This window comes from Marmota flaviventris, chromosome 1, assembly GCF_047511675.1.
Source record: "Marmota flaviventris isolate mMarFla1 chromosome 1, mMarFla1.hap1, whole genome shotgun sequence".
Taxonomy (NCBI): domain Eukaryota; kingdom Metazoa; phylum Chordata; class Mammalia; order Rodentia; family Sciuridae; genus Marmota; species Marmota flaviventris.
In genome coordinates this window covers 6,697,644-6,724,435 of record NC_092498.1, presented here as the reverse complement: position 1 = coordinate 6,724,435, position 26,792 = coordinate 6,697,644, and the positions used below count along the sequence as shown (strand labels likewise).

The 26,792-nt window shown below is 40.9% G+C and overlaps 1 protein-coding gene across 1 annotated transcript; it reads left to right on the top strand.

Annotated features, from left to right (window-relative positions):
* The first annotated feature begins 116 nt into the window (after positions 1 to 116).
* On the top strand, positions 117 to 24,353 carry LOC114079710 (GTPase IMAP family member 1). The gene is given in 2 exon segments (XM_034635476.2): positions 117 to 206; positions 23,580 to 24,353. Coding segments are annotated over 2 exon segments (849 nt in total). The 3' UTR covers positions 24,339 to 24,353.
* The last annotated feature ends 2,439 nt before the right edge of the window (positions 24,354 to 26,792 follow it).

Genomic DNA, 26,792 nt, shown 5'->3' with positions numbered 1-26,792 from the left:
GAAGAAAGACAAGTAAGAAGAGTCCTCCTAGGGTCAGAGAACACCTGAAAGACCAGCTTCAAAAGCTGCCCCTGCAAAGGGGAAGAAATTGAGTGAGATCAGACTGCAGCACAATAATGCCCCAGGACGCTGTCAAGAACATGAGGGCCATCAACTGGCAGCCGGAGGGCCTCGCAGATGGACGCAAGGGCAACAGAGGCAGGCAGGTAACCGAAAGAGCAGGGAAAGAGGTGGCACCAGACAGCACTGCTACAGCTGCCGTCCTCCCACAGTGACCATGGGCATGTACCAGGCTGCACCTGCGAGGGGCAGGATCAGAGGCTTCACGCCACAGGGAAGGGCTTCATGAAAAGAGTGTAGCCGGGTTTTTAGGTAAACAAATAACAACAATAAAACAACCCGAGAAAAGCAGAAGGAGAATTCATATCCTTTAACAGGGCTACACTATATCACCTAAAATGTCCAGTTTTCATTAAAAACTATAACATATGCAAAGAAACAGGAAAGTGTGGCTCGTACACTGGGAAAGGAAGTCAGCAACACAGGCTGCCTGGGAGAAGGTCCAGATGTTGGACAGGATTTCAAAGCAGCTCTCATAAGTATGTTCCAAAAGCTGAAGAGAACCATACTTAAAGAAATAAAGAAAGCTACAATAGTGACGTCTCATCTAATAGAGAACATTAATAAAGTGGGAAATTATTTTTCTGGAATCCAAAAATACATTAATTGAAATAAAAATGTACTAGAGACCTTCAGTGGTGGATTTGAACTGACAAAAGAAAAAGTCACAATTTGAAGAAATAACTGGTACAAACATATATGAGCCCCCAAAATACATAAAGCAAAAATTAACAGAAGTCAAGGGGAAATACACAATTCAATAATTACAGTTGTAGAGTTCAATACCCTACTTTCCTAATGCCTAGAGTGACTAGAAGGAGGTCGTCAGGAAATCGAAGACGTGACCAACATTGTAAGCAATGGGACCTAACAGACATCTTCAGAACACTACCCAGGAACCAAATACGGTCCTTCCAAGCAAACACACCAAACAGAGCATAAGTAAGGCCCCAAGATAAGCCTCAATCAATACATAAAGTTGAAATAATGCCATTTATGTTCAGAATGAAGTGAAATTAGAAACCAATAGGAGAAAAAGTGAAATTCACCAATAGGTGGATAGTAAACAGCTTACTTTGAAGAACCCATGAGTCAAAGAAGAAATCAAAATAAAATCAACACAAATGGAAGTGAAGAAATAATGCAGCCAAATTGATAAGGAGAAAGCAATACTTAGAGGAAAACTTATACCTGGAAGTGTTTTTATTAAATAAAGAAGACAGATCTCAAACCAACAACTTAACATTCCACATTTAACAGAGTGATAAAATAAGAAAAAAGTAAGCCAAAAGCAATCAGAAAGAAGGATAGAGTAAAGTTTAGAGCAGAAATAATGAAGCAGAAAATAGAAAGCAGCAGAGAAAATAAACAAAAGTAAATGTTGCTTCTTTTAAAACATTGACAGATCTTTAGCTAGTTTGACAAAATATAAACATAGGCTTAAACTCAAATTTCTAATGTTAGGAATAAAGGACATTACTAGTGATCTTACAGAATAAAACAATTATAAGGAAATACTATGAACAACTTTATGCCCCCACAATTAGATAATTTAGACAAAATGGACAAATGACAAATTACTAAAACTGACTCAAGGACAAATAGAAAGTCTGAACAGACATACAGCACATAAAGAGATTGAATTAGTAGTTTAAACACTGCCTACAAGGGAAAACATAGATGGAGATGCCTTTATTAATGTATTTCACCAAATATTTAATAAGAATTAATACTATTTCCTCACAAATTCATCCAAAACAATAATATAGGAGGAATACATCCCAGGTCATTCTGATACTGCATTATCCTGATACCAAGTCACAAAAATATTACAAGAGGAGGACATTGCCTAGCAACATCTCTCATGACACACAATATCCTCATCACATACCAGCAAAGCAAAGCAAGCAATACATGGAAAGGAGTGTACAATGACAGTGTGGGCTTCCTCCCAGGAAAGCCAGGGTGGTTTAACATCCACACCAATGAACCAAGGCACCACATCAACACAGCAAAGGAGGGGAATCACGCAGGGTCATATTTTCCTGTGAACAGAGCTTTCACCACCTGGGAAAGGATCTCCGTGAATGCCTGACCCTGAGACCATATTTAATGGGGAAAGACCAAGTTTTTCCCTTAAGATCAGGAACAAGACAAGGACTCTGCTCTGTTGCGTGGAGGTTCTTGTAGTTATACTATAGCTCTTTTATTAAATTTTCTTATAGCTGTATTGGACAGAATGCCTTTACTTTATTTGTTTATTTTTATGTGGTGCTTGAAAGGAAAGTGACCACAACACTCGGAGCGACCAAGAGGTCTTTATTGCAGCAGTGCAACAGAGGAGAAAAGAGAGAAAGAGAAGTGGGGGGGGGGGGCTGGGGAAGGCTTTTACAGCCCTTCTGCAGTGCTGCCTAAATCTAACAGGGTCTCTGGGTTTGCAAGCTGCCTTGTTGGCACACAAGGGGTTAAGTGTTCAGCCTTGAGCGGTGGGTTGAGTGTTCAGCCTTGAGCAGGGGGGCGAAGCGCTTAGCCTTGAGGGGGGGGGGGCTTGGGCGTTTGGGCTTGAAGCAAACAGGTGATAAAGAACCATACAGAGGGTTTGAGAAGCCAGGTCATCCTGCAGCTAACTTTGTTTGGCATGACCTTCAGACAACTTATTCAGCCTGTCCTGCACCTAACAGTGCTGAGGATGAAACCCAGTGTCTCACGCATGCTAAACAAGCGCTCTTCCGCTGAGCTACAGCTCAGCCCAATAATACACTTCTTTTTTTTTAATGTTTATTTTTTATTTTTATTTTTGAAAATTTTTATTATTAGTTGTTCAAAACATTACATAGTTCTTGACATATCATATTTCATACATTTGATTCAAGTGGGTTATGAACTCCCATTTTTACCCCGTATACAGATTGCAGAATCACATCGGTTACACATCCACGTTTTTACATATTGCCATACTAGTGACTGTTGTATTCTGCTATCTTTCCTATCCTCTACTATCCTCCCTCCCCTCCCCTACCCTCCCATCTTCTCTCTCTACCCCATCTACTGTAATTCATTTCTCCCCCTTGTTTTTTTCCCTTTCCCCTCACTTCCTCTTATATGTAATTTTGTATAACAATGAGGGTCTCCTTCCATTTCCATGCAATTTCCCTTCTCTCTCCCTTTCCCTCCCACCTCTCATCCCTGTTTAATGTTAATCTTCTTCTCATGCTCTTCCTCCCTGTTCTAATCTTAGTTGTTCTCCTTATATCAAAGAAGACATTTGGCATTTGTTTTTTAGGGATTGGCTAGCTTTACTTAGCATAATCTGCTCTAATGCCATCCATTTCCCTGCAAATTCCATGATTTTGTCATTTTTTAGTGCAGAGTAATAATACTCCATTGTGTATAAATGCCACATTTTTTTTATCCATTCTTCTATTGAAGGGCATCTAGGTTGGTTCCACAGTCTAGATATTGTGAATTGTGCTGCTATGAACATCGATGTAGCAGTATCCCTATAGTATGCTCTTTTAAGGTCTTTAGGGAATAGTCCAAGAAAGGGAATAGCTGGGTCAAATGGTGGTTCCATTCCCAGCTTTCCCAGGAATCTCCATACTGCTTTCCAAATTGGCCGCACCAATTTGCAGTCCCACCAACAATGTACAAGTGTACGCTTTTCCCCACATCCTCGCCAGCACTTGTTGTTTGTCTTCATAATGGCTGCCAATCTTACTGGAGTGAGATGGTATCTTAGGGTGGTTTTGATTTGCATTTCTCTGACTGCTAGAGATGGTGAGCATTTTTTCATGTACTTGTTGATTGATTGTATGTCCTCCTCTGAGAAGTGTCTGTTCAGGTCCTTGGCCCATTTGTTGATTGGGTTGTTTGTTCTCTTATTGTCTAATTTTTTGAGTTCTTTGTATACTCTGGATATTAGGGCTCTATCTGAAGTGTGAGGGGTAAAAATTTGTTCCCAGGATGTAGGCTCCCTATTCACCTCTCTTATTGTTTCTCATGCTGAGAAAAAACTTTTTAGTTTAAGTAAGTCCCATTTGTTGATTCTTGTTATTAACTCTTGTGCTATGGGTGTCCTATTAAGGAATTTGGAGCCCGACCCCACAATATGTAGATCGGAGCCAACTTTTTCTTCTATCAGACGCAGAGTCTCTGTTTTGATATCAAGCTCCTTGATCCATTTTGAGTTAAATTTTGTGCATGGCGAGAGAAAGGGATTCAGTTTCATTTTGTTGCATATGTATTTCCAGTTTTCCCAGCACCATTTGTTGAAGATGCTATCCTTCCTCCATTGCATGCTTTTAGCCCCTTTATCAAATATAAGTTGGTTGTAATTTTGTGGATTGGTCTCTGTGTCCTCTATTCTGTACCATTGGTCCACCCACCTGTTTTGGTACCAGTACCATGCTGTTTTTCTTACTATTGCTCTGTAGTATAGTTTGAAATCTGGTATCGCTATACCACCTGATTCACACTTCCTGCTTAGAATTGCTTTTGCTATTCTGGGTCTTTTATTATTCTATATTAATTTCATGATTGCTTTATATATTTCAACAAGAAATGCCATTGGGATTTTGATTGGCATTGCATTAAACCTATAGAGAACTTTTGGTAATATCGCCATTTTGATGATGTTAGTTCTGCCTATCCATGAACAGGGTATATTTTTCCATCTTCTAAGATCTTCTTCTATTTATCTCTTTAGGGTTCTGTAGTTTTCATTGTATAAGTCTTTCACCTCTTTTGTTAGGTTGATTCCCAAGTGTTTTGGTTTTTTTGAGGATATTGTGAATGGGGTGGTTGTCCTCATTTCCATTTCAGAAGATTTGTCACTGATATACAGGAATGCCTTTGATTTATGTGTGTTGATTTTATATCCTGCCACTTTGCTGAATTCATTTATTAGCTCTAATAGTTTCTTTGTAGAGCCTTTTGGGTCTTCTAGGTATAGAATCATGTCTTCCGCAAATAGTGATAATTTAAGTTCTTCTTTTCCTATTTTTATGCCTTTAATTTCTTTCATCTGTCTAATTGCTCTGGCCAGTGTTTCGAGAACTATATTGAATAGAAGTGGTGATAGAGGGCATCCCTGTCTTGTTCCAGATTTTAGAGGGAATGCCTTCAATTTTTCTCCATTCAGAATGATGCTAGCCTGAGGCTTAGCATAGATAGCTTTTACAATGTTGAGGTATGTTCCTGTTATCCCTAGTTTTTCTAGTGTTTTGAACATAAAGAGATGCTGTACTTTGTCGAATGCTTTTTCTGCATCTATTGAGATGATCATATGGTTCTTATCTTTAAGTCTATTGATGTGGTGAATAACGTTTATTGATTTCCATATATTGAACCAGTCTTGCATCCCAGGGATGAATCCTACTTGATCATGATGTACAATCTTTTTAATATGTTTCTGTATCCGATTTGCCATAATTTTATTGATGATTTTTGCATCTATGTTTATTAGAGATATTGGTCTGTAGTTTTCTTTCTTTGAAGTGTCTTTGTCTGGTTTAGGAATCAGGGTGATGTTGGCCTCGTAGAATGAATTTGGAAGTTCTCCCTTTTTTTCTATTTCCTGAAATAGCTTGAAAAGTATTGGTATTAGTTCTTCTTTAAAGGTTTTGTAAAACTCTGCTGTATACCCATCCGGTCCTGGGCTTTTCTTAGTTGGTAGTCTTTTGATGACTTCTTCTATTTCCTCAATTGATATTGGTCTGTTTTGGTTGTGTATATCCTCCTGACTCAATCTGGGCAGATCATATGACTTAAGAAATTTATCAATGCCTTCACTATCTTCTATTTTATTGGAGTATAAGGATTCAAAATAATTTCTAATTATCTTCTGTATTTCTGTAGTGTCTGTTGTGATATTGCCTTTTTCATCCCGTATGCTAGTAATTTGAGTTCTCTCTCTTCTTCTCTTCATTAGCATGGCTAAGGGTCTGTCGATCTTGTTTATTTTTTCAAAGAACCAACTTTTAGTTTTGTCAATTTTTTTAATTGTTTCTTTTGTTTCAATTTCATTGATTTCAGCTCTAATTTTAATTATTTCTTGCCTTCTACTACTTTTGCTGTTGTTTTGCTCTTCTTTTTCTAGGGTTTTGAGATAAGTGTGAGATCATTTATTTGTTGGTTTTTTCTTTTTTTTAAGGAATGAACTTCAAGCAATGAATTTTCCTCTTAGAACTGCTTTCATTGTGTCCCATGGATTCCAATATGTTGTGTCTGTGTTTTCATTTATCTCTAAGAATTTTTTAATTTCCTCCTTGATGTCTTCGGTAACCCATTGATCATTCAGTAACATATTGTTCATTCTCCAAATGATGCAGGACTTTTCCTTCCTTCTTTTATCGTTGATTTCCAGTTAAATTCCATTATGATCAAATAGGATGCATGGTAGTATTTTTACTCCCTTATAATTTTGAAGAGTTGCCCTGTGTCATAATATATGGTCTATTTTGAGAAGGATCCATGTGCTGCTGAGAAAAAAGTGTAGCTGCTTGATGTTGGGCGGTATATTCTATATATGTCAATTAAGTCTAGGTTATTAATTGTATTATTGAGTTCTATAGTTTCTTTATTCAACTTTTGTTTAGAAGATCTGTCCAGTGGTGAGAGAGGTGTGTTGAAGTCTCCCATAATTATTGTATTGTGGTCTATTTGACTCTTGAACTTGAGAAGAGTTTGTTTGATGAACATAGCTGCACCATTGTTTGGGGCATATATATTTATGATTGTTATGTCTTGTTGGTGTATGTTTCCCTTGAGCAGTATATAGTGTCCTTCTTTATCCCTTTTGATTAACTTTGGCTTGAAGTCTATTTTATTTGATATAAGTATGGACACTCCTGCTTGTTTCCGAAGTCCATATGAGTGATATGATTTTTCCCAACCTTTCACCTTCAGTCTATATACGTCTTTTCCTATCAAATGCATCTCCTGTAGGCAGCATATTGTTGGATCTTTTTTTTTTTTTTTGATCCATTCTACTAGCCTGTGTCTCTTGATTGGTGAGTTTAAGCCATTAACATTTAGGGTTACTATTGAGATATGGTTTGTACTTCCAGCCATATTTGTTTATTTATGTTACTTAACATGATTTGTTTTTCCTCTTTGATTATTTTTTCCCTTTACTCTACTACCTCCCGCTGTTGGTTTTCATTGTTATATTCCATTTCCTCTTCCTGTAATTGTTTTGCCAAGGATGTTTTGAAGAGCTGGTTTTCTAGCTGCAAATTCTTTTAACTTTTGTTTATCGTGGAAGGTTTTAATTTCATCTTCCATCCTGAAGCTTAATTTTGCTGGATACACGATTCTTGGTTGGAACCCATTTTCTTTCAGCGTTTGAAATACGTTGTTCCAGGATCTTCTAGCTTTCAGAGTCTGTTTTGAAAGATCAGCTGTTATCCTGATTGGTTTACCCCTAAATGTAATCTGTTTCTTTTCTCTTGTAGTTTTTAAATTCTCTACTTATTCTGTATGTTGGGCATCTTCATTATAATGTGTCTTGGTGTGGATCTCTTATGATTTTGCACATTCTGCATCCTGTAGGCTTCTAGAATTTGGAATTCTTCTTCAAGTCTGGGAAGTTTTCTCATATTATTTCATTGAATAGATTGCTCATTCCTTTGGTTTGGACCTCAAATCTTCCTGTATCCCAATAACTCTTAAGTTTGGTCTCTTTATGTTATCCCATATTTCTTGGATGTTCTGCTCATGGTTTCTTAACAGTCTCGCTGAGCTGTCTATGTTCTTTTCAAGTTGAAATACTTTGTCTTCATTGTCTGATGTTCTATCTTCTAAGTGTTCTACTCTGCTGGTAGTACTCTCAATTGAGTTTTTAATTTGGTTTATTGCTTCCTGCATTTCTAGGATTTCTCTTTGTTTTTTATAACCTCTATCTCCCCTTATAATTGATATTTTGGTTCTTGGATTTGTTTATGTAATTCATTTTCAAAGTGATCTTTCATTGTCTGATTTTGCTGTCTAATGTCTTCCTTGAGACTCCAGATCATCTGAAGCATGTATATCCTGAATTCTTTATCTGACATTCCATCTGCTGCAGATATTACCTCTTCTAAAGTTGAGTTTATCTGCATTGCTTGTGGTCCTTTCTTTCCTTGTCTTTTCATACTGCTCACATTTCTTTCTGCTTTGTGAAACTGTGGTGTTATTGATTTTCCCCCTATATATTTATATTGCTCTTGTATAGTTGCAAAGTCTCCCTTTTGTGGAGAAAGACAATGTTAACAGTTCTCAATATCAATAGTACATCATCTAAGCACACGTTTTCCTTATTACTACATTTATAGCTAGACTCTATGTCTACAAATGTTGGTTTCGATTATCGTTTACAAATATAGTCATTAGTTTCCTGAAAGGCATACCGTTTCTGGTAGCTTGAAGAAAACTGAATTTCAGGTGTAAGATGTTATGTTTAGGGGGAAAGGAGTGAGGGTATGGGGTTAATCTAACTTAGTATCTTTGGAAAGCTCTAACCAATAGATGGGTAATTTATGGAAGAATGTATAGATTCAAATTCCTATCTGTATTTATAAGATTACCCTACTTATAAATAGTAAAATTTAGGGGTTGCAAGTGGGATAGAGGGAGTAAGAAGGAGAAAAACAAATAACAAGGAAAGAAAGAGAAAAGAGAGAGTGAGAAAAAGACAATACAAGAAAAAAGAAAAGAAATAGAAAGGGGTGAGGGAGGTGGAGCATATGCAATTCCTCTATATTATATTATTCTGGTGATTCAGTTGTTAAAGACCTTTTTCATGCACAATTCTTGGTTTCACATATGTTGAGGTTGAGAGGACCAGAGAGGGAAGGGTAGAGGAGACTGGATGAATGGATGAAAAGAGAGAGAGAAGACAAAAAAAAAGAAAGAAAAAAATGTCTCTCAGAACTCTGTTTTCTTTTCTTCCAGTTGGTGGCGTTGCCTATTCCTAGCTTGAGTCTCTGGGTTCAGGGTGGTGGTGGTAGTCAGTGTGAGAGGACTTGAGCTTCCACCTGTGGCCTCTCTACTCTTATTCTGAGATGTAAACCAGGTGCCTGATCCGTTGCAGAACCGAGCTGGTAGCCACGCCCACCAATTGGTGGGTTTTAAGGGTTGGTGGGATTTTCCAAGATGAGTTCCATCTTCTCATAAGGTGTTTGATGAGGTGGGGGGTGTTGGGGAAACCTTATGTTTTTCCAGAGCTCCATCAGGTGACCGCACGGGCGGGCGGCTGGGCCCCTCCTCCAGTTGGGGTGGTCTGTCTACCATGCCGGTGGGCCCAATACTACACTTCTTACAGTCTATTTAAGCTGATAACAACTCCACTTTAATGGCATAAAAGAACACACTTTTATGAACTTAAAAACAGCATACTAGGGGCTGGGGTTGTGGCTCAGTGGTACACCACTCGCCTGGCATCTGTGAGGCTGGGTTTGAGCCTCAGCACCACATAAAAATAAATAAATAAAATAAAGGTATTTTGTTCATCTGCAACTAAAAAATAATTTTAAATAATTTTAAAAGAACAGCATACTATAGTGACACAGTCACTTCAATGATTGTAGCAGCTCAATTCACAAGAGCTAAACTGTTGGAGCAACATAGATTCCCCTCAATAGATGAATGGGATCCTCTTAGCTCCTGAGTCACTGGGATTGCATATATACACAATGGAATATTACTCAGCATTAAAAGAGAATAAAATTATGGCATTTGCAGGTAAATGGATGGATTTGGACTATCATGCTAAGCAAAGTAAGCCAGTCTCAAAAACCCAAAGTCCAAATATTTTCTCTGAAAACTGGATGCGGATCCATAATGGTGGGGGTGCGGTGGGGTGATGGGAAGAATGGAGGAACTTTAGTCAAAGGGGACAGTGGGGAGAGGAAGGGACATGAGGGAAGGAAAGATGGTGGAATGAGATGAACATTATTACCCCAGGTACATGTATGACTGCACATATGGTGTGATGCTACATCATGTACAAGCAAAGAAATGAAAAGTTGTGCTCCATTTGTGTACAATGAATCAAAATGCATTCTGCTGTCATTATACCTAACTAGTATAAATTGAAACAAATAAATAAATAAATAAAATGGAAAAAAAATCCATGTTTATTCAAGCCCTTTCCCCACATTTCATTTTTTATATCACAATTTATATAATTTGATATTGTGTTCTCCTGAGTTTCTGTTGCTATACTTATTTTAATTCTTTCCTCTTCTAACCTTCATACCAAAGATACAAATGGCTTCCACACCACCATTACACTATAGAATTAGAATATCCTGAACATGACCATATATTTACCTTTACCCATGAAATTGATACTTCCTTATGTTTTCATGTCACTAAATAATGTCCTTTCATTTCACACTGAAGAATTCCAAATAGCTTTTTTCATAGGCAGCTCTGGTGGTGATGAATTCCCTCACCTATTGTTTGTCTGGGAAAGTCTTTTTCTCCCCTTCCCCCTTCCCCTCCTCCCTGTCCTCCTTAATTTTTGAAGGTCAGCTTTTCTGGGGGAAATATTCTTGGTTGGCATCTTCTTCTTTCAGCACTTTGATTACATCAGCGCACCCCTCCAGCCTGCAAGGAGTCTGTTGAGAGGTGATCACTGACAGCCTTATTGGCATCTCCATGTACGTGAGACTCCTTTTTCTCCTCCTGATTTCAAAATTCTCTTTGTCTTCGGTTTTATTTTCTTGTGTGTTGGCTTTTGTGTTTTCTTATTGTAAGAGGATGAACCCAGGGGTGCTATTACCACTGAGCTACATCCTCAGTTCTTTTATTTTTTATTTTGAGACAGGGTCTCACTAAGTCCTGAGGCTGGCCCTGAACTTGGGATCCTCTTAGCTCCTGAGTCACTGGGATTGCAGATGTGTGAGCCACTACCTCTGGCATGGGTAAAATCCTTGAGTTGATTCTGACCTAAGACCTGTGAGCTTCAGGTACTTAGATATTCATATCTTTCCCGTATTTCAGGAATTCTTAGTCATTATTTCTTTAAATGAACTTCATGTGTTTTTCTCCTCCTCCTCCTCCTCCCCTCCTCCTCCTCCTCCTCTTCCTCCTCCTCCTCTCCCTCCCTCCCTCCCTCCCTCTCCCTTGCCTTAAAACTCCTGTAATGCTATAATGCAAATGTGAGCTCTCCTAATGAGGTTCCACACATCCCAGAGTCTTTCTTCATGCCTTTTCATTATTTTTCTTTTTTCTCCATGGACTGCACGATTTTAAATGTTCTGTCTTCCAGTTTGTTATTCTTTCTTCTGTTTTGATTTTTCTTTTTGTTCTGTTCGACTTTTTTGAGGTGGAGTTGCACCGAGTTGCACCAGGCTGGCCTCAAACTCATGATCCTCCTGCCTTGGGCTCCTGGGACCTGGGATGACGGTGTGCACCACCAGGCCTAGTCCCTTTTTCCTGCTCAATCTAGTCTACGTTGAAGCAAATCCGTTGCATTTGTTTTAATACTTTCAGTGTATTTTCAATTTCAGATTTGAACTTTTGTTTGCTTGTTTTCTCTTTGTTGAGCTTTTCATTTTCTTCTTGCATTGCTTTCCTGGTTTGGGTAAATTGTTTATCTGTATTCTCTCCTAACTTTCTGAGCCCCTTAGGAACATATTTTAAAGGAATTTGAATTTTTAGCAGGCAGTTAGTTCATGGATCTCCAACTCTTTGGATCAGTTGCTGGAAGGTAATTGGGTCCTTTAGTGGTGTCTTATTTTCTGGATTCTTCATGACCCTGGAAGCCCTGCACAGGTGTCTGCCCATTTGAAGAGGCACTCACCTCTTTGGGGTCTATGGATTGGAGTTATTAAGGAAATGCCTTATGTGTGCTGGCATGGGGGAGGAGAGGCTGGAATACTGCGTCATCAGGCCTAGGTGTGGCTGGTCAGTTCTGGATGTGTGCAGGGGACTCAGTCTGGGGGGATGTGACTTCTCATGAGCTCATGTAGCTGGGCTCTACAACATTGTCAACTGGGTAGTCCTTGGTAGCAGGAACCAAGGGGGCTGAAAGAGGGCCATAATAGCTGCAAAGGGCACTCAGCAATGCCTCTGAACAGGATGGGCCACTGGGGAGCCAGTACCTGCCGTGGATCCATGCTTGGTTGTGAATTGGTTGTAGGCATATGCATGTGAGAAAGCCAGAATAGGCATGAGGACAGTAGTGACGGCCAAGGGCAAAGGAATTGTTAGGACCAACTGCAAGTACATGCATGGCAGCAGGGGCCATGGGAGTGTGTGTGCCACCCCAGGAGTCGGGATTGGCAGTGTGCACATACCCGGCCAGACACAAGTGCAAACACAGTGGTTGAAGTGGGCACCATGGGGCAAGGTCAGCTGTGGACATCTGAACAGTTACAGAAGTCAAGACAAGCAGCGAGCCTGTGTGCAGCTCCACGGGCTATCTGCAGAGGCAAGTCTGCTGGTGAGGACTGGCGCTGGCAGCTGCAGAGATGGATCACAAACGCACAGACCCGCTAAGTGCCAGAGCCTGTGGTGCAGGCCTGAGGTGACTTGTGGGCATGTGCTCAGTGGCTGCACTCAGCTCATGGAGCAGCAGGTGACTCCAGGTGGTGTTTAGAGAAGCTGGAGATTGAAAGAGAGAAACTAGGGCCCCTGCTGGGAAACTGTGGGTAGTATATGGGGGCCACAAGGCTGTTGCAGTCCTTGGCACAGAAGAGTCCTGTGCAGCAGGCTGTTGGGGACCATGGTGGTTCCTGCCACGTGTCTATACTGACAGTCACTCTTTGTTCCCAGGTGTCTCCAGATGCCCCAGGTATGCCAGTCTCCCTAGGGTCCTGGGTGGGGTGAAACTGAAACTGACCATTCAGGCTCTGCCCTGAAAGGCTGAGGAAGCTAATTTTTCCTCCATTCTCCTTTTTCCTGAAATTGTTATTTCTTCTCTTACTGTCTGGCTATTACCAGCATTTTCCCCTTCTACTATTTTTCAATAGCTCCTTAAGTGGATTCTTGATCTCTTCTAGTTATCCTTGTTCATAGATAGCTGTTCACTTGATCTTCTTTGGGGGAGGAGATGAAAATGAAGGCTGAGACCTCTTACTCCACCATCTTGCTGATCTTAAAGTCCATTTCAAATTAACTTTTGGTGTGAAGTGATACAGAAGTGAGATTTATTTCTTCCATACAATTGTATATAGCTATCCCAGGATCGAAAATTCAAGGCCAGCCTCAACAACTTAGAGAGACCCTGTCTCAAAAAATAAAAAGGGCTGGGGATGTAGCTCTATGGAAGAATACCCCTGAGTTCAATCCCCAGTACCAAAATAAAAGGAAAACAAACACACACACACACACACACACACACACACACACACACACACACCACATGCATGCACATTTGAAGAGACAGCAAGCATCAGAATTAGATATGAAAGAGATATTAGAATTATCAGAGAATTTAAGACTGATAAAATTAACATGCTAAGGACCCTAATGTGATGTGCCTGGCAGGTGGTGGTACTGTCCACACTGATGCTCAGCCAGGAATTTCTCTTGGGATTCCTGTACTGAGAAAGGGGACTCGGGATACCTTTTAATAGGAAAGGACCTAAAAAGCAAAAGGCAAGAGAGAACATTAATGGTCAGAGTCTAGAAAAATAAAGACAGGCCTCAGAGACCTAAAATGTTCTTCCCCTTATGGTGCATCTTCTGTTGGGGACTAAAAGACACCATCATAGGAACCTTCTGAAACAACACCTTAGTCCTAAGCAGAGGTTGGATTCTGTGATAGAAACGTCTCCTGCCCACTGCCTCACTGGTGAGGGTCTCTGTCACTTTAAGTTGTCATCAGCAGGCCTTCCCTGAGCTTCCTGAGCTCAGCTCTGAGGTCTGGGTGACTCCTCTGTGAGGCAGAGGGAAGGTGTCTCCTGAACTCACATCAGAGGCCACTCCTGAGCCTGTCCCCAGGAAAGGTGAGCCTGAGCCAGGGAAGGGGACAGACTGGCAAGAGCTGTGAGGAGATGGAGCTGCAGCAAGAGCTGCAGAGGCACTGTTCAAATGAAGTTGGCTGATGAGCACCTCTGTTCTACAAAGCAGGGGACCAGGAATTAGAGGGAAGAGACTTATGCTTCCAGGGCTTCAAGAATGTTCTGAGTTTCCAATGGAGTTGGTGTGGAAGATGCAGCGGGTGTCTTTGCCAGCTGAATGCACACATTCCTGGTTAGGACTAGCTTCTTTCCCTTTCCCTAGTCCCCAAAGGAGTAAGAGAGCTGTTTTCCAGAATTATTAATACACTACACAAGGTGGGAAACAGTCCCCAAGTGCACATTCACAAAGGTGAAAGATATTTCTGAGGGCATATGAGCAAGTCTAACCTCTGAACAAGTCTGAAAGAGAATTCTGTACATACCCGAGCTTCGAACTCTGCTTCTCCAGTCTCCTAGGCTCAGTGGATGTGGGGGTCTCCCAGGAGGCATCTGAGGTATTGAACTTGAATCTTCAAACTCTTCCCTTCACATGATCCATCAGAATGTCCTCATCTGCATAATAAGAGGCTGGACTATGACAAGAGATTCCCTAACTCGGATCCATGGATGGCTGCATCTGACATACCCCAGGGGAAAGAGGGACTTATTAAAAACAAAGAATTTAGGGACTTATTATTATTATTATTTTAATTGGTTGTTCAAAACATTACAAAGCTCTTGACATATCATATTTCATACATTAGATTCAAGTGGGTTATGAACTCCCATTTTTAACCCAAATACAGATTGCAGAATCACATCGGTTACACATCCACATTTTTACATAATGCCCTATTAGTTAGTACTGTTGTATTCTGCTACCTTTCCTATGCTCTACTATCCCCCCTCCCCTCCCCTCCCATCTTCTCCCACTACCCCATCTACTATAATTCATTTCTCTCCTTGTTTATTTTCCCATTCCCCTCACAACCTTTTATATGTAATTTTGTATAACAATGAGGGTCTCCCTCCATTTCCATGCAATTTCCCTTTTCTCTCCCTTTCCCTCCCACCTCATGTTTCTGTTTAATGTTAATCTTTTCTTCCTGCTCTTCCTCCCTGCTCTGTTCTTAGTTGCTCTCATTATATCAAAGAAGACATTGGTATTTGTTTTTTAGGGATTGGCTAGCTTCACTTAGCATAATCTGCTCTAGTGCCATCCATTTCCCTGCAAATTCCAAGATTTTGTTGTTTTTTAGTGCTGCGTAATACTCCATGGTGTATAAATGCCACATTTTTTTAATCCATTCATCTATTGAAGGGCATCTAGGTTGGTTCCACAGTCTAGCTATTGTGAATTGAGCTGCTATGAACATTGATGTGGCAGTATCCCTGTAGTACACTCTTTTAAGGTCTTCAGGGAATAGTCCGAGAAGGGCAATAGCTGGGTCAAATGGTGGTTCCATTCCCAGCTTTCCCAGGAATCTCCATACTGCTTTCCAAATTGGCCGTACCAATTTGCAGACCCACAGCAATGTACAAGAGTACCCTTTTCCCCACATCCTCGCCAGCACTTGTTGTTGCTTGACTTCATAATGGCTGCCAATCTTACTGGAGTGAGATGGTATCTTAGGGTGGTTTTGATTTGCATTTCTCTGACTGCTAGAGATGGTGAGCATTTTTTCATGTACTTGTTGATTGATTGTATGTCCTCCTCTGAGAAGTGTCTGTTCAGGTCCTTGGCCCATTTGTTGATTGGGTTATTTGTCTTCTTATTGTTTAATTTTTTGAGTTCTTTGTATACTCTGGATATTAGGGCTCTATCTGAAGTGTGAGGAGTAAAAATTTGTTCCCATGATGTAGGCTCCCTATTTACCTCTCTTATTGTTTCTCTTGTTGAGAAAAAACTTTTTAGTTTAAGTAAGTCCCATTTGTTGATTCTTGTTATTAACTCTTGTGCTATGGGTGTCCTATTAAGGAATTTGGAGCCCGACCCCACAATATGTAGATCGGAGCCAACTTTTTCTTCTATCAGACGCAGAGTCTCTGATTTGATATCAAGCTCCTTGATCCATTTTGAGTTAACTTTTGTGCATGGCGAGAGGAGGGGATTCAGTTTCATTTTGTTGCATATGTATTTCCAGTTTTCCCAGCACCATTTGTTGAAGATGCTATCCTTCCTCCATTGCATGCTTTTAGCCCCTTTATCAAATATAAGGTAGTTGTTACTTTGTGGATTAGTCTCTGTGTCCTCTATTCTGTACCATTGGTCCACCCACCTGTTTTGGTACCAGTACCATGCTGTTTTTCTTACTATTGCTCTGTAATATAGTTTGAAATGTGGTATCACTGTACCGCCTGATTCTCACTTCCTGCTTAGAATTGCTTTTGCTATTCTTGGTCTTTTATTTTTCCATATGAATTTCATGATTGCTTCATCTATTTCTACAAGAAATGCCGTTGGGATTTTGATTAGCATTGCATTAAACCTATAGAGAACTTTTGGTAATATCGCCATTTTGATGATGTTAGTTCTGCCTATCCATGAACAGGGTATATTTTTCCATCTTCTAAGATCTTCTTCTACTTCTCTTTTTAGGGTTCTGTAGTTTTCATTATATAAATCTTTCACCTCTTTTGTTAGGTTGATTCCCAAGTATTTTATTTTTTTTGAGGATATTGTGAATGGAGTGTTTTTCCTCATTTCCATTTCAGAAGTTTTGTCGCTGATATACAGGAATGCCTTTGATTTATGTGTGTTGATTTTATATCCTGCCACTTTGCTGAATTCATTTAGTAGTTCTAGTAGTTTTTTTGTAGACCCTTTTGGGTCTTCTAGGTATAGAATCATGTCTTCCGCAAATAGTGATAATTTAAGTTCTTCTTTTCCTATTTTTATGCCTTTAATTTCTTTCGTCTGTCTAATTGCTCTGGCCAGTGTTTCGAGAACTATATTGAATAGAAGTGGTGATAGAGGGCATCCCTGTCTTGTTCCAGATTTTAGAGGGAATGCCTTCAATTTTTCTCCATTCAGAATGATGCTAGCCTGAGGCTTAGCATAGATAGCTTTTACAATGTTGAGGTAAGTTCCAGTTATCCCTAGTTTTTCTAATGTTTTGAGCATAAAGTGATGCTGTACTTTGTCGAATGCTTTTTCTGTGTCTATCGAGATGATCATATGGTTCTTATCTTTAAGTCTATTGATGTGGTGAATAACGTTTATTGATTTCCATATATTGAACCATCCTTGCATCCCAGGGATGAATCCTACTTGATCATGGTGCACAATTTTTTTGATGTGCTTTTGTATCCGATTCGCCAGAATTTTATTGAGGATTTTTGCATCTAGGTTCATCAGAGATATTGGTCTGTAGTTTTCTTTCTTTGAGGTATCTTTGTCTGGTTTCGGAATCAGGGTGATGTTGGCCTCATAGAATGAATTTGGAAGAGCTCCCTCTTTTTCTATTTCCTGAAATAACTTGAAAAGTATTGGTATTAATTCTTCTTTAAAGGTTTTGTAAAACTCCGCTGTATACCCATCCGGTCCTGGGCTTTTCTTGGTTGGTAGTCTTTTGATTGCTTCTTCTATTTCACCCATTGATATTGGTCTGTTCAAATTGTGTGTATCCTCCTGACTCAGTCTGGGCAAATCATATGACTTAAGAAATTTATTGATGTCTTCACTATTCTATTTTATTGGAATATAGGTTTTCAAAATAATTTCTAATTGTCTTCTGTATTTCTGTAGCGTCTGTTGTGATATTGCCTTTTTCATCCCGTATGTTAGTAATTTGAGTTCTCTCTCTTCTTCTCTTCATTAGCATGGCTAAGGGTCTGTCAATCTTATTTATTTTTTCGAAGAACCAACTTTTAGTTTTGTTAATTTTTTCAATAGTTTCTTTTGTTTCAATTTCGTTCATTTCTGTTCTGATTTTAATTATTTCTTGCCTTCTGCTACATTTGCTGTTGTTTTGCTCTTCCTTTTCTAGGGCTTTGAGATGAAGTGTGAGCTCATTTATTTGTTGGTTTTTCCTTTTTTTGAGGAATGACCTCCAGGTGATGAATTTCCCTCTTAAAACTGCTTTCATTGTGTCCCATAGATTCCGATATGTTGTGTCTGTATTTTCATTTATCTCTAAGAATTTTTTGATTTCCTCCTTTATGTCTTCTGTAACCCATTGATCATTCAGTAACATATTGTTCATTTTCCATGTGATGTAGGATTTTTCCTTCCTTCTTTTATCATTGATTTCCAGTTTCATTCCATTATGATCAGATAAAATGCATGGTATTATCTCCACCCCTTTATATTTACTGAGGGTTGCCCTATGGCATAATATATGGTCTATTTTTGAGAAGGATCCATATGCTGCTGAGAAAAAAAGTATATCCACTTGATGATGGTTTGTATATTCTATATATGTCAGTTAAGTCTAGGTTATTGTGATATTGAGTTCTATAGTTTCTTTATTTAACTTTTGTTTGGAGGATCTGTCCAATGGTGAGAGAGGTGTGTTGAAGTCACCCATAATTACTGTGTTGTGGTCTATTTGATTCTTGAACTTGAGGAGAATTTGTTTTATGAACGTCACAGCACCATTATGTGGTGCATAAATATTGATAATTGTTATGTCTTGTTGGTGAATGGTTCCTTTTAACAGTATATAGTGTCCTTCTTTATCCCTTTTGATTAACTTAGTCTTGAAGTCGATTTTATTCCATATAAGGATGGCCACCCCTGCTTGCTTACAAGGACCGTGTGCATGGTATATTTTTTCCCAACCTTTCACCTTCAGCCTGTGTACGTCTTTTCCAATCATATGTGTCTCCTGGAGGCAGCATATTGTTGGATTTGTTTTTTTAATCCATGTTACCAGCCTATGTCGCTTTATTGGAGAGTTTACTATTTAGAGTTACTATTTAGAGTTACTATTTAGAGTTTACTATTTAGAGTTACTATTGATATATGGTTTGTACTTCCAGCCATGTTTGATTATTTATCTTTTTTTGTAATTTAGTTTGTTTCTCCATAATTAGCTTTCCCCCCACCCTCTGTCTTTACCGAGGCACTTCCCACTGATGGTTTTGGTTATTGTTTTTCATTTCTTCCTCGTGTAGTGTTTTGCTCAAGACGCTTTGCAATGCTGGTTTTCTGGCTGCAAATTATTTTAGCTTTTGTTTATCATGAAAGATTGTTATTTCGTTGTCATACCTGAAGCTTAATTTTGCTGGATACAGAATTCTTGGTTGGCATCCATTGTCTTTCAGTGTTTGAAATACGTTGTTCCAGGATCTTCTCGCTTTCAGCGTCTGTGATGAAAAATCCGTTGTTAACCTTATTGGTTTACCCCTGAATGTAATCTGCCTCCTTTCTCTTGTAGCTTTTAATATTTTCTCTTTGTTCTGTATATTGGATATCTTCATAACAATGTGTCTTGGCATTGGTCTACTGTGATTTTGTGTGCTCGGTGTCCTGTATGCATCTACAATTTGTATATCTGTTTCCTTTTTTATTTCTGGAAAATTTTCTGTAATTATTTCATTCAGCAGGTTACTCATTCCCTTGGTTTGAATCTCTATACCTTCCTCTATCCCGATGACTCGTAAGTTTGGTTTTTTTATGTTGTCCTATATCTCTTGGATGTTTTTCTCATGATTTTTTTACCACCCTTTCTGAGTTGGCTAGACTCTTTTCAAGATGATATATTTTGTCTTCATTATCTGACGTTCTGGCTTCTACTTGCTCCACTCTGTTAGTGATACTCTCATTTGAGTTTTTAATTTGGTTTATAATTTCCTTCATTTCTAGAATTATTGTTTGATTTTTTTTATTATCTCTATCTCCTGATAAAGATGCTTAACTTCTTCTTTTATCTGTTTATGTAATTCATTTTCAATGTGTTCTTTCACTGTTTGAATTTGCTGTCTCGTATCCTCTTTAAGGTTCCATTCCATCTGTGTAAGGTATTCCTTGAGTTCTTTATATGACCATTTTTCTGATGCCTCTGGGTCCTCCTGAATATTTAGGCTGTCCTGCATTGTTTGTACTCCTTTTCTTCCTTGCTTTTTCATGCTGCTCATGTTACTTCTTGTTCTGTTTGACTGCTGAGTTACTGTTTACTCTTATAAATTTATTTGATGCTTGGGAGGAAAGATACTAGAAGGGAAGGGAAGAGGTCACTAAAGAGAATGAGAGTAAGCTGGTAGAATTCAAGGAAGGGGGAATAAGAAAATTGAAAAGAAAAGACAAAAGAAAAAAAATAGCAAATAGAAAAAGAAAAAAAATTAAAAAAATTAATAATAATAAAAATGAAAATTAAAATAAAAAAATAATAACAATAAAATAATAAAATTTTAAAAAATTAGAAAAAAAATTTTTAAAAACAACAACAACCAAAAAAAATGAAAATGAAAAGAAAAAAATTAATAAATGTAGTCTTAGAGTTTGATTAACTTCTCTTCCAGTAGGTGGAGCTGTGCCCACTGGGCCAAGCTTCTCCTCTCAATAGGTGGGAACCAATCACTGTGTAGCAGCTCTTCCTCCCAGACTGGGCGGGTCTCCAATCCTGAGTGCCTAGGGCCTTCAATTGTGTCTAGTCACTTCCCCACTTTTCCTCAAGCCAGGCCCCGCTCACCGGTGACGCTTACCACAATACTGGCTACACGCCAGGTCTGCTGCTCCTGGGAGCCCTGTTTTCATGAACGCCTGGGCAACACTGTTCCTGTTTGCCCTTCCCTCAGACCCTAAGTTTGTAGAGCTTGGGGCTGAGATCCCCCAGCGAATTTGCTTGCCCTCAGGTAGCCACGCCTCTGGTAGCTGGTGCAAGAGACCTCAGTTATCAGCACTGGTGGGAGCGGTAGCCAGGAGTTCGGCGCCGCGAGTCCCGCGCCACTCCTGATTCCCTCGCTCTGGCTATCGCACTCACGGGAGAGCTGGGAGGGGCCCTTAAGGTTTCCCCGCTGTGTGGAGAGGGAGGGCTAAGAGGTTACACACCTGTCGCCGCTGGTTTCAATGAAGTTATCTCCTCCGCCGCGTTATGGTGACGTCAGGTCTCTGCCATGGTGGTGTCCCATGCAAATGGTGACAGTTCGTTCCCTTTGCCGGGTGACCAATGCAACGGGTGGGTCCTGATTGTCTCTCCCAAGCCCCGTTTCAAACCTGTGGCCACTGCCTATGAAGGCTCGGTTGGCTTTACCTCCGTAAGTTCAGAAGGGCCGACCAGTTATTTCAGCGGGGTCGTTAGTGCTGAGTCACGGCAGTTTGGCTGCAAGAAGCAGGCGAACGGGAGCTTGAATGCAGCCAGTCCGGGTTCGGTGTGTGTTCTGAGAGGTCCAGACTGTTCGCCCCAGATCCACGTCAGCTCAGCATTGCCTAGTGATTCTGAGCAAGCAGCATTTAGACAGTTTACCACTCCCTATGCCCACGCAGCTGAAGAGGTCAGAGACTTGATCTCTCCGTGCCCGTCGCCATGTTGGATCGACCCTTAGGGACTTATTAAAAACAAGAAATTAGGGTTATAGCTCAGCGGTAGAGCCCTGCCTCCTATGTGTGAGGCACTGAATTCGATCCTCAGCACCACATAAAATAAATTAATAAAGATACCGTGTTCGTCTACAGGGAGCTTCTGCAGCCCAGAACACCTCAGGGTTGGACACAGCAAACCCGTTCTCACAGATCCTCAGCCAAAGGCAAGCTGTTCAGCCCTCTCTCTCTCTGCTCTCCTTTGTGTTGGTGCCCAGGAGACAGAACACATGCCCTGCAGTAACCAGGGTGGCAGGCATAAGGCGGCAGAATTTGAAACAACGGGGAAATGTAGATAGGAACTCTGAAAGAAACATGGGAGAGGATGGCTGGTCATAGGAGTGAGGGCACAGAGGGGGCAAGAAAGGCCTTGAAGTTGGCTCTTTGTGGAGTAGCTGAATGAGCAGGGATTGGCTGGAGAGCTAGACTGAGGGGAGACCATGCATTTGTGCTCAGGTGCGGGGAGCCACTCTGGATGATTCGCCTCTTCCATCCAGGAGTGGAGAGGCTTTTGACCATCACTACATCTCAAAGTGACATGGACATTGCCCTGGTCCTACTGCTTTCAGACATAGGCGTGCCACCCCATAGATTGAACTACACTCACCTATTCCTTTGTGATACTACCCCTTTGCCCTGTTTGAGATAGAATGTTCCATTCAAACGCCCTTTGTGCATCCCCTTCTCTTGCTCTGCCTTTGGGTGTGGCCTTCCTAGATGTCAGTCAACCTGCTGACAGCAGACATCTTGAAGCTAGACTCAGCCCCTTGAAACCTGACCCCTTGCCTCATTTGGATGGCTTCTCCTCAATAAAAGTGTTCATCACGTGCTCTTTCTGCCAACCCTTAATGTCAGAGGAGAAGTCACAGGACTGTAAAGAAAAAGGTACTTCTGCCTCTGTGTGGTTATTTCGTGCAGCCCAGTACACGTGGAGGGACCCTGAGTGTTTTAATGGAAAGGAACACTACACTCAGGGACTTGTGGGATCATGGAAACGTGACCAGAGTGTCCACTGTATGAAATAATGCGAGAATTGGGCATATCCCTTTACTTTAAAAGCTTCACATTTAGTGGTTGAGGGCAGCGTCCCAGGCCCCCCAGGCACAGAGCACAGGTAGATGTGTTTGGACAAGGCAGGGCTTTGGCTGGAAGACAGCAGAGGCTGATTCTGCAGGTAGGCTTGGGAGGTGACTGTCTTCCAGTTTCCAAAAGAAGGCTTCCCATTTTCTTCTTGCTCCTTCTCCAGTCCAACCACCCTAAAGTAGGTCTGTAAGTCCCTTGGTAAACTTCCCAGTCCTCAGGATTTAACTAAGTGTCTTCTGGCTGCTGAATCCCCTGAACTTATGCCATTGACCTTGTTTATTATCTGGGAAAATTAATACCTCAGGCTTAGTATAAATTACACAGAGTAAATGTGAAAATTTGCCCTTGGCTGTTTGCATTTGAGTCCCTGAAAAGAAAAACCCACTGAATATTCTCATGGGTCTAAGCCACCCAGGTGCTGGCCCTTCTGTTATTATTCTCCAAAAAGCACTAGCACAATTTACTATAACTCACAACATGTACCTGCCTCTCCTCTCTGGACACCTGCCCCTCCCCAAAGCACACACCTGCATGTTCCCACCCTCACCAGCAAGGGCCATGTCTTGTCACTGTGACATCCCCAGCTCTTTGGACTTTTCCTGGCATGAGATAGGTGGTTATACTATTCAGAGGGATAATACGTGAATGAGCCAATCGTGTTTGGGACTTTCAGGGACACCTGAGAGGGTGGAAGATGGCAAGAGATGAAGAAGACACCTATGGTAAGAACAGATCCCAGCAATGCATCCTGTGGTTCAGCTCAGGGTAAGAGGATACTGGGCTCACTCATAACCAAATACACATAAGTCCCAGAGGGGTCTCCAGCCTGGGGTGAACTGGCAAGGCCCTTGGCTGGAAAGCAGAGGAGCTGCCCAGTGGAAGTTGGTTAAACTGATGTCAGATTCTAACCCTTGGTCCTCCAGGTTCAGAAGACGACACCGGGTCCCCACAGGAACTTCCTGTCCAGGCTTGGAGCCACGTTGGTGACCAGAGCCTGCACCATGGCCTGAGGGCACTGGGACAGGTGGCGCGTGCACGTCATCGACACCCCCGACCTCTTCGGCTCCGACGTGCACAACACAGACCCCGAGTGCTTGCAGAGAGCGCGCTGCTACCTGCTGTCGGCGCCCGGGCCGCACGCGCTGCTGCTGGTCACCCAGCTGGGCCGCTTCACCGCCCAGGACCAGCAGGCGCTGCGCAAGGTGAAGGAGCTGTTCGGCCAGGCCGTGGTGGCGCGAGTCGTCCTCGTCTTCACCCACAAGGAGGACCTGGCCGGCGACTCTGTGCAGGACTATGTGCGCTGCACGGAGAACCGGGCCCTGCGAGAGCTGGTGGCCGAGTGCAAGGGCCGAGTCTGTGCCCTCAACAACCGCGCCACAGGCAGCAAGCGCCAGGCGCAGGTGGAGCAGCTGCTGGACCTGGTCGAGCGCCTGGTGCGCATGCGCGGAGGCACACACTACACCAACCAGGTGTATGGCCTGGCGCAGGTGCTGCACGGAGCCCACCCGGAGGAGAGGCGAGGTCTGGCTTGGTTTGCAGGACGGGATAACCTCAGTTCCTCCCATTTTGCTGAAATGGCAGAATTTATTTTTCTTCATAGCGAATGCTCCCTTGTATGTGTATATGCCACATTTCTTTATCCACCCACCTGTTATGGGCATCAGGCTGATTCCATGTCTTAGCTACTGTGAGTGGTATCACAGGACCCTGGGCAGGCAGTAACTCTTTTGCATGCTGCTTTCATTTCCCTTGGAAATACCCCCAAGAGTGGGAGAACTGGACATGGGGTAGTTCTGGTTTTAGTTTTGTGAGGAACTTCCACACTGTTCTCCACAGGGGCTGCACAGATTTACATTCCCACCAAAGAGTAGGAGTTCCTTTTTCTCCATATCCTCTCAAGCATTTGCTATTTTGTTTTTGTTTTTAATTATAGCCATTCTAACTGGGGTGAGATATAGTCTTAATTTGCATTTCCCTAATTGCCGCAGTCTGGCTGGGCACAAAATCAGGAGCCACTCACAGCATTGTAGATTCAAACAGCAATTCTTTATTCCCGACCTCTCACCGGCACTCTACACGCACGTTCTGGGGAAATCCACACTCTCCACCGGGCTCTGAATCCCAAATACTCTCTGAATCCCTCGAGAACTCAACAGGAACTCAAGGCGCCTGAGGCAGCAGGATACGCCCTATTCCCAGCAGGAATCACCTTAAACCTGGAACTGCCCTAAATCTGGATTTCCCTAAACCCCGATCCACCCTAAACCCGGATCCGCCCTGGTCCTTGAGCAAGGTCACCTTTCATGCAAAGTCACTGCAAATGACCTGGGTCCACAATGGAGAGTCCTTCCTCTAAGCAACATGGGGTAGGCTGACAAAGAAATTGCCATGCGTCATTCCTACTTGGCAATGGCTCTCAGCACCTAATGGCTAATGATATTGACAATTTTTTCATTTATTTATTGGTCATTTGTATTTCTTCTTTCAAAAAGGTGTTTATTCAGATCATTTGCCTAGTTTTATTATTATATTTTTTAAATTTATTCTTTTTAGATGACAGTAGAGTGTATTTTGAAATATTATACATAGATAGAGTATGACTTATTCTAATTAGGATCCCATTCTTGTGGTTGTACATGACGTGGAGTTACACTGGTCATGTATTCTTATATGACATTTGCCCATTTTTCAGTTCGAACACTTTTGAACCTAGTGAAGTGCACTCTCTTCACGAGCATGAAAATCACAGTAGAAATAAAGGGGTTTAAAACTATACTGAAGAAAAAAATGCACACTTATTTCCCTGTGCTTTATGAATTCCAGAGTTTTACTAATCTTACAGAAAATGAAATTTTTTAAAAAAATTATACAATGCCTATTATTCTTAAAATCTACTACTCAATAATTTGATCAAAATGTGTAACACCAAATACTAGAGGTTGGGAATTGGGGAGAAACAGGGAGGATGGATAAGAGGCATGAAAACGGAGCCATATAATAAGAACTGGTGTTCTACAGCACAGCATAGCTCACAATATCCTAGCCTCTGTTTTATAAATAGCTAGAAGAGAGGAGCTCAAAGACTCCAAGTACAAAGTCATGATAAGAAGATGGAAACATTTCCACCACTTCTTTTTTTTTTAAAGAGAGAGAATTTTTAATATTTATTTTTTAGTTTTCGGGGGATACAACATCTTTGTTTGTATGTGGTGCTGAGGATCGAACCTGGGCTGCACGCATGCCAGGCGAGCGCGCTACCACTTGAGCCACATCCCCAGCCCAATTTTTCCACCTCTTCTAATTGCTCAAAAGGATATGAAAAACTGAGGTATAAATATAGAAAAACATTTACAAAATTTTCATGCTGAATACTAAGCAAAACTAATAAAAGAAATCAAACAAGATCAGTTAACTGTAAACACCCAATTAGGCTGCAAGATACAACATGGTAATGAAATCAATTCTCTTCTAAACATATGTACAGCAAGATTTTTTGTAGGTATAACAAGTTTCTTCAAAATATCATACAAAAGAGAAAAACTAGAATAGAGAATGAACTAGAATAATTCTATTTTCAAATAGAACAGTTTTTTAAAAGAATAATAAATGAGGGGAGTCAGTCTACTCAATTTTAAGACCTCCTATGTAATTAAATAATCAAAATGAACACAACAAAGAGGACTCAAAAATACATTCTTACAAATATACCACACTGATTTTTGGCAAAGTACAAAAGCAAGTTGTTGGAGAAAAGCTCTCCTGTCAAATGGTGTTAGACAAATTTGTCTTCCATAGGCAAAGAGAAATGAACCTGGACTCAGTCTCCCTGAGTTCAGCGTCAGTGACAGTCACCGTGCCTACACTGTAAGACCTTGCCACTATTGCTCTTTGACTTCCTGCCTCCATTCTCTGCATTATCATTGTTATACATTTTACATTCACCAAAAATACACTCAATGACATTGCTTTCAAGGCTCAATCATCTTTTAAAAAATCTTTTACATGATACAAAGAATGTTTTCTCTTTATAGAAATATTTACTATTTTTGGTTTCTCGTTCCTTTGGGAGCCCAGTTACCTCCCTCTTTCCTTTCCATCTACCCTGTTAGCTCATGGATGAGTCCTGAGCAGCCTAT